General features: G+C 43.9%; 1 protein-coding gene across 7 annotated transcripts in view; it reads right to left on the bottom strand.

Annotated features, from left to right (window-relative positions):
- FANCD2 (FA complementation group D2) overlaps positions 1–14,625 on the bottom strand; it is a 53,433-nt gene that overhangs the window by 314 nt on the left and 38,494 nt on the right. For 3 of the 7 annotated variants that reach the window (XM_055707534.1, XM_055707537.1, XM_055707536.1), the window contains exons 33-42: positions 13,835–13,948; positions 13,169–13,296; positions 11,038–11,137; positions 8,513–8,635; positions 7,591–7,684; positions 6,966–7,037; positions 5,383–5,424; positions 4,680–4,754; positions 3,484–3,558; positions 417–563 (exon numbers count right to left, since the gene is read on the bottom strand). In XM_055707534.1, the coding sequence (XP_055563509.1) occupies positions 417–563; positions 3,484–3,558; positions 4,680–4,754; positions 5,383–5,424; positions 6,966–7,037; positions 7,591–7,684; positions 8,513–8,635; positions 11,038–11,137; positions 13,169–13,296; positions 13,835–13,948 (970 nt within the window). Of the gene's footprint in view, positions 1–416; positions 564–3,483; positions 3,559–4,679; positions 4,755–5,382; positions 5,425–6,965; positions 7,038–7,590; positions 7,685–8,512; positions 8,636–10,213; positions 10,278–11,037; positions 11,138–13,168; positions 13,297–13,834; positions 13,949–14,625 lie in introns of those variants that run through there. The other 4 variants (XM_055707535.1, XM_055707538.1, XM_055707539.1 and 1 more) reach the window with 2 other exon arrangements.

Here is a 14,625-nt window from a genome sequence, read left to right as displayed (position 1 = left end):
GAAGCAGCGCGTCCTGCCCATCTCGGAGAGCTTTTGGGTACAAGGCAGGTTTTAACTGGCCTACTGCTAACAGCAGGCGAAGAAAACGGCCGGACCTGGCTTCTGCTAAAGCCACACACAGAGAGCGCGTGAAGGGGTGCTCGGGCCACCTTGCCCCTGCGCCCAGCCCCCAGCCCGTTACAAACAATAAAAGCCGAGGCTGGGGAGAGAGCCTCGCTGCAAGGAAGCCCTCGGAGCCACAGGCCCTTAACCCTGAAATGAAGCGCTCTGCTGCACTGGACGTCACTGCAATACAGGCATATTGAATCCGGCCTTTTAGCTCTACTCGCGCACCGGGGCGGTTACAGTTGTCCTGGAAAGGACGATGCTCATCTTGCCCAGATTTTAATTGCCCCAGGCAGGACAGCGATACTCACCTGAAGATCCCGGTTTTTAAGGATGCCCACCCAGAAGGCCTCCTGGCAGTGGTTGAACGCCAGCATCGCCTTCACTCGGTACACAAATTGCTCCAGTGACTTCTTCAGCAGAGGCACGTGGTTGGTCAGTCCAATGTCCTGGTGAATCTAAATATGAAACAAGACAACACGACAACATAGACAGGTTCTTGCCTGAGCACTCTGGCTATTTAAAAAGCCATTGGCTACACAGGTGGGAGGGATGGGACACGATTCCCACAAAGCTTGCCCAGATTATGTCATTTCATGGCCAAATTCTCTTGCAGCTTTTGTTAAAAAAAGTGATATTCAGATAAGCATTTTGTCTAAGGCAGCAAAATGATCCCTTGCAACAATCCAAACAGCCATATCTACTCTGGATAAAAGCAGGAGCCTCATCTTTTCCTGTGAACAGTAGAGAGAGGCTAGTAACTCCTCAAGTCACATGAATTCTGCTGACCCCTGGGAAATGATTTTGAGAATCTGCTTTTCCTTTGCTCCTTCATCTCAGCAACAGACTAGTGTCACTTGCTCTGTTCTCCAAGAATATGACGCAGCTCTTCACACACAGATCTTGCGCTGCTGCCATCTTGCTCATGGCAGCCACGCAGCCTGCTCGCACAGGACTTTCTGGAAGCTGCATTGCTGCTGGTGCTGGTGGTGTGTGCAGCTGATAATGTCTGAGTAAGTCTGACTCACCTACAAGCTAGTGCTGGTGAAAAAGCGGAGTTGTCTGTAGAGGTCAGCAATGGATAATCACACCATTCCAGTCCAAAGCAAAAAGCAATGCTACAAGTGGCCAGAATGCCAAGCTACCTACCTAGGAAGGGAGACGCCCACTTGCTGATAGCCACAACCTGTGAATGAATGCTGCAGGGAGTTTCATGCCAGGAAATTGCTGAATTACCAAGCACGGAGAAGAAAGAATGAGAAAGGTATTGAAGAAGCCACTGCAATGACAATCCTTTCTTGCTCAGTGTCTGATGCAATTCCTTTACACTAGCTACATGGAATGTGTCTGCACTATAAACTTCAAAGCTACTTGTCCAGACAAATCAGCAATGGCTTTTGGTGAACTGGGACAGGAGGGAACAGATGGAGTTGCTGTAAGCAAAAACCAACTGAGGAAGGGCAGCTATGCCAGGTATTATATGAGATTTAGCTCAAGGTAAGCATCTCTTCCTGCTAGGCTTGGATCTGCTGTACAGAACAGAGTCATTGCTAAACCAGAAAACCTGCCAAGAGCCATAAACAATTATTCTGTGCGTAAGTATTTTCCTCTTTCATGAGGATACTTTATAACCTTCTTTCATTAAGATGCTCTCATTAGCTATACTCTGAAATCAAATCAGCTTCATTTCTTGGAAGAGTTCAGCATACCTGGGAAGAGGGACAGGGGAACAGGGAACTGAATACTAACAGCAATCTGTTCTCTAGCCCATGTAACAGGCAGGACCCAGCAATTATCAGCATGAACCAGAACCAAATCAGGGAAACCTCACTAATGACACAGTCAACAATCACAGTACTCCCTGGGTCTTGGAACCTGCCCAACTGTCTGCAGGCAATTTGGACTCAACTAAGTACTGTGACATTTGCAAAGGTCTCCAGAAACCGCCCTTATGTCCAGCATTAGATATGTAAACAGAAGAGAGGCTTGGTGTGAAAGAGTAAATGACAAATACTTAGGAAATTATAGGCAAAGCTGATCACTATCGTCTGCTGCATGATGCTCTTTAAAGACACTTATATTGAGGGAGAGTAGCAAATCTTAGGTAATACTGCATGGTACGTCAGTTTTATATTAAAGTAAAATCAAGACTGATTTAACAATTGTTGTCAACTCCAAACAGGTATGGAGCATTCATCGTATACATTTATTTGCCTAGATTCACCTGCTGCCTTCTCATTCTTGCAAAAATGATTTGGCACAGAGACCTAACCAGACTGCAACAGATACAAGAGCAGTGGTAAAACACAGGTGTTGGCTAATAGCAGTTACAGGCTCTAATAGGGACCATGGGACACAGCACTTGAAAATACTAGTCAAGTGCAAAGACAAACAAGACATCACAAGCTGCAGTGATGTTATCCCATTTACAAGGTGAATTGTGACTTTAAAGCGCACGAGGATTTCAATTTCAAACACGAGAAGGACTTTTTAGCACCTCCAGGGTTTGTGCCAACTTCCAATTCTCTCCTATGCTGATAGCAGCAATGGCATCTTCTGATCTCTAGCTAGACTTTTATGTCCTGATCCCAACTCTGGACTAAACTGGTAGCAAATCCAGCTTAGGGAGCCATGCTAACAGCTGGCTTTCTCCCTTCAACTACTTTGGCAAAGCTCCCTTCTCAGACAGGTGTTCTTGAACCTCTTAGGAGTCAGGAACAAAGCAGCACACATGAAGTTCTTTCCGTCTTCTTCCATGTGACTCTCTTACAACAAGCACTGGCTCCCCAGGCTGTAAGCAGCGTTAATCCTCTCCTTCCTTCCTTCCTGACCTAAGTCTGCTACAGAGAGACTGGCAGACTGGTTGCACGTTACCACCTTCCTCCCTCTCTTTAGCCTCTTCCCTATCAACATAATACCAAAAAGGCACCGCAAGAGCACTTTGAGTAAGGTTTTCCCCTTGTCTGCCTCCTGTTGCTGATTCTTCTCACTTGCAAGGCTGCTGATCTTTGCCAAAACTTCTCTCCCGTATCATCAGTCTGGCATCTGCACCTTATGCAAGAGGTCTCCAAGGTCTTAGCTTGTGTCCTCAGAAACACCCTCTTACAGATGCCAACAACCAAAGATGTTCAATAAACCTCTGTCCTAAAAAACCAGGTATGCTAACCTGATCTGACATCCAAATAAGCCAATTCCAGATCAAAGATTTCAACTCTGGGCCATTAACCAAGGCTATTTCTCCTCCTCTCAGAGTTTTTGCTTGTACAGACACTGCTGGAAGCCTGCAGGTAGAACCTGCCTATGCCCTAGAAAAGGAGTGGAAGGGAAATAAATCATTCTTAGGACAGGAGTTTGTGCTGCAATTAGAACTTATCTTACCTTGGAATGACCACACATGTGATGAAGTTGTCTGGTACTCAGCTGCAAGTTTTTCAGCAAACTCTGCACATCATCCTGCAATAAGTAGACCAGCAAATCAAAGGATTTTTCCATAAGGAAACAGTATTAGTCTTAGCAGTCCTTTCAAAGGGCTATGGGATAGAGTTATGATGCACATATGCAGGAAACATCAGACAAACAGGATTAAGCCATAGGAGACTTGCACTGTGCATCTAAGTAACTTGTAAAGTTACTGGTAAAGCATAACCACATGTCACAAGGCCAAGCACTCTGAACTGAAACTGACTTTGAATCAGTTTAATGATTATCAGTGGAAGTGGCACGATTAAAAGCAAGACAATCTTGTCACACCTGGCCTTGAGTATAACCTTCTGAACTAGGGGGAAAAGTATAAATAGAGGAATAGAGGAAACCTCCTGAATCGAGGAAAAGCGTAAAACATACTGCTAGACCTGGTATTTGAAATGCATCCAGCATGAACTCTGGGTATCAGTCCTCTCTATTGAGCAAATTACATAGCACTTTCTATTGTCCAGTGGCAACGACTAGATATCTGACAACCTCATTCCCTCAAACATCCGTGAGAGCAGATCTTACATTTGCAGTAGAAACGAGTTCTCTATTAGAGAAACAAGTTGTGAAGACTAAGCCAAAGCATGAGTCTCACTGGCAAAGCTGGATTGCCTCACAACGAAGCAGGGGGAATAAGTGAACTGTTCTTGCTTGTCATATAGCACAGCAAGGTTGGCCTGTCCATCTGCACTCATGTGTGTTGTCCTGCTCAAAGCTCCATGAATTATTGCAAAGGCACCAATGTCACTGTCCATCTGGACCACAAGCTGTCAGCAATCTGACTGCTCACATGAGCTTCCTACTCTATGAGTGACACCTTTGCGGTAATAACTTTCAAAGGAGATGGAGGTTGAAAGGGCTTCCTTTGCTAACAGTGAAGCCATCTAACCACAAGAGTGATGGCAAGTTGGGAAACGAGCGATCTGTTTGCTGAGAGCACATGGGACAGGCAAGTAAACAGGGCAGAGCGCAGCTGGAGACATTATGTGTGTTTGTGATGAAGTGTCATGCCAATGTGTGACCAGAGACAGGAATCTCCTTCTAACAAGCATCAGTCATGCTTCCCAACTGATTCCAGACAGTTCTGTCTCCAAAAGGCTTACCCTGTGCTTTTTAAAGCTGTAGTCCAGGAGAGGCATGGCAAGCTTCAGAAACGCTTCTACAAAGAGACGGCCGTACTATAAAAGAATGATAAATATATCAGAAGGCAGATTTAAATTCCTTTTCAAAGAAGCATCACAAAGTCAGATAAGATAACGATAATTCTTTCGAGAATAACCTAGCGACTGTTCTCAATAGTCACCAAATTCATGTGAAGGCTGTAGTGGAATATACAGGATGAGTAAAGGGTCCCACTTTAATCACTGCAAAGCGGCTAGAAGAGCAAGGTCTCATCACTGTACACATCCCTGGTTTTATTTACTAGCAAATTGGGAATAAAACTGAACTAAACACAAAACGTTAGAATCACTGCACATATATATGAATCCTAGCCAGAAAAGACAGAGTTGCAGAGGGACATATAATCTTTCCGGGCTCCAAGGGAGGCCTGTCTGCTGTGATGTTTCATCTCATTTGGAGTACCATGGAAAAGGAGAGAGGGGAAAGGGTCTAAAATCAGTAATGCCAACTGCAGCAAGTTTGTTGTGGTCGAACCATACGATTAGTCGAAGACAGTCAAAAGTATGAGAAACAGTATCTGCTTCTTCCAGAGAATTCAGTAAACACTCTACTCTGCTGGAGGCAGCGATCCAAGAAAACTGGTACTTACACTGCTCTCTTCAATTATTTTGAATTCTTGCTTACCTTCAGGCAAATGCCGAGTACAGGCCTGCTGTCAAACACCTGCTTGGGCAAGAGGAAAAAAAGAGAGCCAGATCAATCCACAAGTCTAAAGGAAATAATGTGAGAACAGCAGCCAATTAAAACCAGCCCTTCATTAAAGCATGAAATCTGTTCTAAGGCAACATCCATTTTCATATTTCAACAGAGAACACCACATCAGCGTGTGAAATATAGTGGCTGTCAGGTGGAAGTACTTGGCAGGATGGCTATCTGGTGATCTAAGATGCAGCTTTTGCAGATGGCACAGAATTATCTCAATGAGTCTGAAGTTCTTAATAGTTTGGGACCTGAGACCCAAGTCCAGCTGATAGGCAAGTAACCACATAATGGATGAAGCAAAACTGAGATGTGCAAAATAATATATTTTGGAGGAAATAATGAAACTACTACGTTAATGGTGCCAGCTGTCAAAAGACACAAGGTGTCACTGCACAGGTGACACACAGCTGTGATCCAACAGCAAAAAAAGAAATGGAACAGATAGTCTCAGCTGTCTTGAAGGCTTTCTTCTGATAGACATTTGTGTACATATTTTTGCCAGTGACCAATTCTATAACTAATTACTGAATGTTTTAACTAGCATAGCACACAGATTTGAGTGAGAGCTGTGACGGTAACCTCGTGCTGCTATAGACTGCAAAACAGAACTAGCTGGTCCAGCTCTACCCTTTATGCTCTCAAAAGGTGCCTGGAGCACAGGTAGGGCTCCAGTGAATGCTGCTGTATAGAAGAATCCAGCTCGAGTCACCAGAGTTCATAAGCTGAACTTGAAAAAGCTGAACTTACTGATCATTACTTCAGATATGACAAAAGCAAACAGTAATGATCAACCTAAGCAAAGAGAAAAATGCAGCTGTACCTCTTGCCTTTTGCCCAAAACATCACTACAATCGGTGACACTGAATGTACCAGCTCCAAAAACTGAAGAAAGTGAATATCTCATCCAGTGGGGCTGGCCTCTGGAGTTCATCACCACAGGATGACATGAATTGTCAGCAGGATTCAAAGGAAGACGGTATGTTACCATAAAGAGTAAGTAAATCTGAGGGCTATCAGATAAGCTCTGAATGCAAGCTACAGACAGAAATCCAAGGCTTCTTGGATTGCCTGCCTTCAGCTAAGTACATCAGAACATTTCCTTCTGTCAGACGTTATTCCAGATCTATCTGAAGGGTTTCTCCCATCTGTTTTCTTCCACAGCTGGCAGTGGACTCTGTCAGACACAAAACACTGCACCAGGAAACTAGGGTGTTCATTCAGTCCTTTTTTCTGCACTTGCTAACGTCATCCTGTCTTTGTGAAGACTTATTATTTGTGAGGGAACTACATTATTAAGATGTGCAGGCTCTAAGCATTAAGTAGTATTGAAGTGAAAGGTAAATGGAAGCCCTTGCACACAGGTCATAACTGGCTTTATTTACCACCTCCAGGTTGTTCCACCAGCCAGCCATACTTCATGTTTTTCCCTTATGCTCATGAACGTGGGTACACTGGGCTTTGCTGGGAATCTGAAGGTAAAGCCAGAAAAACCACCAGAACCTCACCTTAACCAAGTTAATGAGGATATGGAAATTCCGCACAGCAATGTTCCACTGCAGCAGCTTCTCCAGTTGCACCTAACGGATGCAAGGGGACAATAACTCAGGATGGTTTATCTCCTCTCACCTTGCTGGATGCTCTCTCAGTGTTTGCTGTACCCAAAGAATTGTTTGGAACAAAACTTCCCCACAGGCAGATTTATCACAGCAAACCACTTAATGGCAATTCCAGCCTGATCAGTGCCCGCATGGCTTAAAACGCTAAGAGTTAACACCGTTCCTTGCTCTCAGAGCAGCTCTTGATTGCAAAATAATTTTGTGCTCCCACACAGGTGTGCAGGCCAACTGCACAGCTTAGCATTTTGCCAATTACTACCCATTTTCTGGTTATAGTTTCTGCTAGATTTACTGGATTTTTGTTATGGTACAAACACGAAAAAAAGGATGCCACTTATACGTTACCATACACATATATGTATAGCAGTATTAGCTGATGAATGAAGCTGTCTGACTGCATTTCCTATACAAAGTTCAGAAGTAGATTTCCTTTCCAATTTATACATCTTTACTGTACTGTACAGTTTAACTTATGTCTTCCTCCCCTCAGAGTCCAGTGCATCTATTTTCCTACCTCACTTGAGTCTGATGGTTTCCCAGCTGGGATGCTTTTCACTGAACTCTCTAGCTGAGCCATCATTACTCTGAAAAAAACCGGGAACGTCTGCCTGTGGAGAAAGTGAGAGTAAAACTAAAAGCTGACTCTGAGCATCCAGATAGGCTTCTTGCTTCTTGTCCCCAGAACAATGTGGACAGCTTGAAGGTTACCCTGCTGGGCATCTTTCTCAACAGGAAATCACAGGAGATCGACCCTAGGACTCACAAGCATGTATAGCCCAGCCCCATCGCTCAGACAGATGGAGAATCCTGGGAAGTCACTGCCACTTCCCCAGTATGAACCACACATAAGACACCACCAACTTCTTTGTAGCTCTGGGGATGCACAGTGAAAGGTTTGCAGCTTTCAGGACGATTTTGGTAGTTCCAAAGTGCAGAAACTTTGGCCATCCCTGCATAAACCGTTCTTCCAAATTCCCTTGGTAGCAGCAGCAACATCTTGAATCCATGCCTCCAAAACTCCTGTGCTAGGAGCAGAAACGCCCTAAGTGTGCTTTTGCACACTGCATACCAGCCAGGACTGCCTACAGCCACCCCAGGCCTCCGAGGCTGACTTTTGGAGCGCTTTATACCACCACAGCAGCACAGAAAGAGGTAACATACCTGACGATGGACAGCAGTTTGTTCTCCAATTAAAATGGCTTATAAATAATAAACTCAACATCGTGTTAATGCACAAGGACATTCCACCCTGACGTAAAGCTAGCCATTTACTAACCCGTTGTGTACTTCCAAAAAAGTGTTTACCAATGCCCAGAGCAGTCCACAGCAGTACTAACATGAAACCATAGGCCACAAAATAAGAAAATTGAATACTAAAAAGCAGAAATTGCCATTATGCATCTCATGAAATTCAAAGTTTCTATTGATATAATTACCTGCTTAGTGTAGGATAAGTAGAAGAACATCCATCTTTGGCAGAGTTGATCAGTTCAGGAACACCAACACTGGAGATTTCTTCTATAGCTTTCAAGATGTTATCTGCATGCTCCAGGTAGACACTAAATCCAAAACCAGCTTAGCTCATCAGAAAATGTTATGCAGAGTAACACATCAAGTTCTTGAAACACTGCCCTACCTGCAACATGTGGCCTAGAACTGTCAAGCTCATTCTTATGCCAAAGGCAGTCATAGGATTATGATTAGGAAATCCAAAGCAATACTTAGAACTGTCACAGTAACGTCATTAAAAGCTACCATGACCTGAAACATACCTGGATTTAATATTTCCTCATTCTTGTATTTAGGAAGGACAGGCTGGGAAGAAGAGGAGCCGGAGTTGCCCTTTTATGTGAGAGAACAGCTGGCATGCATGGAGCTCTGCCTGAGGATGGGTGATAAGCCAACTGAGAGCTTATGGGTAAGGATGAAAGAGCCAACCAGTATGGGTGACATCACAGCATGACATCGTAGCAGGTGTCTGCTATAGGCCATCTGGATCAGGAACAACAAGTAAATGAAGCCTTCTACAGACAGCTGGAAGTACCCCATGTTTGCAGGCCCTGGTCCTCATGGGGGACCAATCATCATGATACCTGCTGGAAGGACAACACTGGAGGGCGTAAGCAATCCAGGAGGTTCCTGGAGAGCATCAATGGCAACTTCCTGAGAGAAGTGATAGAGGAGCTGATGAGGAAAGGTGCTCTGCTGGACCTCACAACTAAAAACAAGGAAGGTCTCTTTGGGCATGGGAAGGTTGAAGGCAGCCTTGGCTGCAGTGACCATGAGATGATGGAGCTCAGGATCTTGAGAGGAGAAGGCAGGATAAACAGCAAGATCATAACCCTGGACTTAAGGAGGGCAGACTTTGGCCTCTTCATGGATCTTCTTGCCATGGGGCAGGGGCCCACAGGGAAGGTCCAAGAAAGCTGGTTGATATTTAAGGATTACCTCGTCCAACCTCAAGAACAGCCCAACCCAAAGAGCAGGAAGTCAAACAAAAATGCCAGGAGGCCTGCATGGATGAAGATGCAGTTCCTAGCAAAACACACAAAGGGAGTATACAGAAGGTGGCAGCAGAGATGGGTAACCTGAGAGGAATATAGAGACTGTCCAGACTTGCAGAGATGTGGTTAGGAAAGCCAAAGTCCTCGGGGAGTTGAATCTCTTGAATGTGGGGAGGGGTGTCAAGGGCAGCAAGAAGGGTTTCTTTTTCTACATGAGTAGCAAAGAGAAGACTAGGGAAAGTGTGGGTTCACTGGTGAACGGGGCAGGGGCCCAAAGACACAGGACATGGAAAAGGCTGAGGAAAAGGTTAAGGGACTGAACACCTTCATCACTTCAGTCTTTACTAGCAAAACTGGCCTCCAGAAATCCCATGCCTCAGAGCAGGGTAAGTTTGGAGCAAGGAAGACTTTGTGGAAGAGGATCAGGTTAGAAAACAGCTCAGCAAACAGGACATACCTAAGTCCATAGGCCCTGAGTGCTGAGGGAGGTGGCTGATGTCATTGTGAGGGAAGTCTCAGTTATCTTTGAATGATCATGGTGATTGGGAAAGGTGTCTGGGGGCTGGAGGAAAGCAAACATCACTCCTGTCTTCAGGAAGGGCAGGAGAAATGACCCAGGGAACTACAGGCCAGTCAGCCACACCTTGATCATTGGGAAGGCGGTAGAACAACTAACCTGGAAACCATCTCCAGGAACCTGAAGAACAAAAAGGTGGTTGGGAGTAGTCAGCATGGATTCACCAAGGGGAAGTCAAGTCCGAGCAGCCTGGTAAGCTTCAATGAAACTACTGGCTTGTAGATGAGGGGAGAGTAGTGGATATTGTCTACCTTGACTTGTAAGGCTTTCAACACTGTTTCCTGTAAGATCCTCACAGAGCAGCTGCTGAAGTAGGGGCTGGATAAGCAGACAGGGAGATGGATTGAAAACTGGCTGAACAGCCAAGCTTAGAGGGTTGTGCCCAGCATGGTCCCAGGCAACCTGCTCTAGGCCACCTGCCAGAGCAGGAGCATTGGAACAAGGTGACCTCCAGAGGTCCCTTCCAACCTTAACCATCCTGTGATTCTGTGACTGCATTTCACCTAATATTCAGTCCTGCTCTCCTTTAGTGAGAGCTGATTTGCTTTCAGTTTAATGAAAAAAAACCCAAAACACAACCACCAGACACTTTGGTCCATATCCACAGTTATATGTGTATGTACACACACATATGTGTATAGATGTGTTGATGTATACTGACAGGCTATGGTCTAGCAAATATGAGGTCCAAACATGCTTCTATGGCCAATGGCTAACAGAATTCTTCCTATCACTCACGTTCAATGCTGTAGAAACAGTGCTTTAGGCCAAACTGTGTAAGTACGAGGGTTATGACTGAAAGGGGTCATTCCTCCGCAGCGACAGTAATTATTAGAACACGAGTGTCTCCGCATGCTGGAGACAATGGCTTGAGCCTTACCAGAGCAGAGTATGCAGTGCACTGTTGAACTGGCTGCCCTTCTCTCTGTCTCCACTGGGCTTCACCCACGACTGGCAGAGGAACTGCTTTGCTAGTGAAGCTGTAAAAGACAAGGGATAACTTACTGAAGGAAGAAACCGAGAAAATTCCTTCTTTCATATAAAGGCAGTTTGTCCAAATGGGTTTTTTGAAGATCACAACATTGCTACCTCTCCACATGCCTGAACTTTAGTAAGTCAGAAATACGTTTGTCCTAAAAAGCAGTAAGGCCACAAGAACATGCATCGTGACAACAAATACATGCACACATCCAGTGTGCTTCTAGATGGGCTGAACAGGATGAATACCTGTTCACAGCAGAACAGTGATCCATCTCTGGCCATTTCTCCCTGACAAACTTATGTTAAGCCTTATTTGTTCAGTAGCTTCTACAGTGTGCCCACTGTCTGTTTTTAATTAGGCAATATGCAACCCATAGGGCATGCATTTCTAGAAATGAAATTCCAATAACAAGTGACTTGACTTTTTGGCCACAGTGCTATAATAATAAAAAATGTGAACAGGCAAGTTTATATTTTACCAGTTTCTTAAAACTGCTAACAAACCTACTTGTCTCTTGCAGAAATGTTTAAAACTAGGAAATTATTAGTTAAATTTTTTGCCCCAGCCACACTCAGAAGGCAATTCTCCCAACGTGGGACTGTTTAAACAGCAAAATAATCTAGAAGTAGGGAACTTAAAATCCTGACTGGCTATGGGGATCTCAGAAGGACAAATTCTAGAGGTGTCTTAGTACAAGATAAGGCTGAGAGGTGACCTTCTGGAGTCTTTATTCCAGTGTGTGACAAACTGGAAACCAACTAGTTTGCCTGTATATTCCCTGCAAGAGTGTCTACGCCTTATCTGCTTGAATGCTGTTCCTCTTACAGAATGGGTCCTAATGCATGAGAAGAGCTCTCTTAATTGAAAATGCCTGTTGCATGGGGTTAAGAATATATAGGTTTCCCTCTCTCTGCCCTGAAGTAACAGCCATATTTGCAGTTCATTTCCATAGTTTTTGGAAATGAGCTGTCACAGACATCTGTACTTGCACTAGGAAGCTACATGGGATTCAGTCTATGATCACCTCCATAATCAGTGATTTAACTAGTACCAAAATTGAACAGCAGCCTTGTTGTCCCGTAAGCAGGTCCATTACTCCCTGCACGGCACCAGTTCACACACCAAGTCAAGGTACTCCTTTCTGTTATTCTAGTTTGTGCAAAGTAGGGAGCTAGGTGGTAATCCACAAAAACTAGCTCTCCGACTGAGAAAACTTTACACTATTTATACATTTTAGCAAACAAAGAAGTCAGTCTTCATTAGTTACAAGTTATTACAACATTCCTTCATTATTTAGTATTCAGTTCCCTATTGGTTAAGTAATTTTATCACATCTTATGTTAATTAGCTCCCAGGCTCAGTTCTTACTTTCTTTGGAGTCAGAGGGTTTCATGGTTGCGATCTCCCTCTGCTGGAATTACCTCTCCTCTAGTTTTGCTGACTTTCTGATGAGTTCAAAATTATCTTTCCCCTAGTTTTATTGAGCTCATTTTGTACGGTGAGCCTCCAGTCAGCTCATCTTATCCTGTGGGAGTGTTTTCTTTTGAAATTCCTTTTTGCTTGTAACCTTGAAGTTCTTTTAAACAAAAGGATTTGCTACCGCTTGACAAAGCACTGAACAGGACATACAAAAATGCTTGTAGCCGGAATTAAATATTAACTACCCATTTGTTCTAATTGTTTTAGAATTAAACTACTAACAATACATTCAATTTTATTAACCATTTGATATCAGGCTTGTTCTTAGAACTCTTAAAAGCTGTGAGGCTTTGTTTTTAAAAACACCAGCTAAGAGAGCTGGAGTCTGCCTTCCTGCATGTGACTGAGGCACAGCAAAACAGCAAAGAGGTTCCAATATATTTACTGCTGTTCCTTTTATTAACAGCTAGGACTGTTTACCCAGTCAGATTACTAGGATACCAAAGGAAATCTCTCCCTCAAAAGATGCACTCCTGAGATAGAACCCAAGATTTACAGGCAAAGGACAGCACAAAGACTGATCTGAAATTAGAGGTTCTTCACACATTACCCATTTTCTCTTTCTTCCAGCCAGCCATTGGTTTCTCAGCAATAGCAATCAGGAGCTGAGTGAGAATGAATGCACAGTAGAAGCTGGGAACACTCTGCTGGAAATTCAGTAGGTAGTGAAAACTCTCACTGGGGATGACAGGAAAGGGAAAAGGTAAAAACAATGAGGACAGGGAAATCGCCTAGAAACACATCAATAAAAAGGAAGTATTAGATCCTAGCCTACTATTTTGCCTGTGACAGTGCCCTTCTGAAGAAGGGGTAGTCAACCACTAGTAGATAAAAATACAGTCACTGAGAAAGTTTTCTCAAGCCCCAGTTACTCTAAGTCCAGCAACGTCTTTATATACTGCTTTTGCCTAGTATTCCTCTAAGCATTTTAACCACCTGAAACATATTAATTCCTTCTGTGAATCCTACTCATCTTCTCATCTCAAATAGCATACAAGCAAATGAGATCCATAGATTAATGCATATTTTTTAATCCAGTAGCTCCTTTTCATTAGGTTTGACTGATCTGCTGTTCAATTAAATACAAAGCTCTGTTTGAAGCTAGCGTGGTCTCCGTGAGAGCTCCCAAACACACATTAACCCATAATGCCCACGAAAAACAGGGGAAATGGCTAGAAATTCATCCCTTTCAGAGCTTGGGAAATACTGATTCTACCTTATCAGCTCCTCAAGAAGAAGAAACTCTGTCTCTCCTGGCTTTAGCCTGTCTGCAAGGACCTGGAGAGCTGACCTTAGCAAGTCAGTATTTTCCTGCCGAGAAAAGCCATTCCTGAAGGGAGGGAAAAAAGATAAATCCAGTTCATCATCAGACTAGAAGGAAGAGAGGTATCAGATGCAAAAGCATATCTGGGCATATTTTTTGCAACAAGAAAAATAAAGAGGTTGGATATGCAAGAAGACCCCCGCAATATGAATGTTACAAGGGCACACAAAAACCTGAAAACTAAATGGGAATGGAAAACCTTGTGCACACGCAATTATTAACTTTTCAGTCAGACTGTACATCTTGCTTGGTGGGGACAGGCCATTTCACATAAGTGGAGGTCCATATACACTACAACCATGCTATGCAGACCTGAAAAGAAGAGGATGTGTAATGACAGTTGCTGTGCAAGTGCAGTGATGGTGGCTGGTAACCTCTTGAACAACAGGTAGGAAGGAACCTAACAGGGAGGTAAACTAGAGATCTTCATCAATTCTTTGCACTACCAGTGTCTGCGAAATCATTCAGTGAGGGCAGGCATTCTGGAAATCCTCAAATGTATCCACATTCTAGACTGAACACGTGAACTTGATAATGGTAACGCTCAAGTGCACCTTTAACACGCAAGTTAATTAACTATTGGTAGCATAAGAGGGCTTGACTAAACATATGTGAAAAGAGTTGTACTTTAGTTGTTGGACTAAAGTGGCTGGACAGCTCACCCCAATATACAGCTGCCTGAC

The sequence above is a fragment of the Falco cherrug genome, chromosome 4 (assembly GCF_023634085.1).
Source record: "Falco cherrug isolate bFalChe1 chromosome 4, bFalChe1.pri, whole genome shotgun sequence".
NCBI classification, from domain to species: domain Eukaryota; kingdom Metazoa; phylum Chordata; class Aves; order Falconiformes; family Falconidae; genus Falco; species Falco cherrug.
This window is presented reverse-complemented; position numbering and strand designations above follow the sequence as displayed.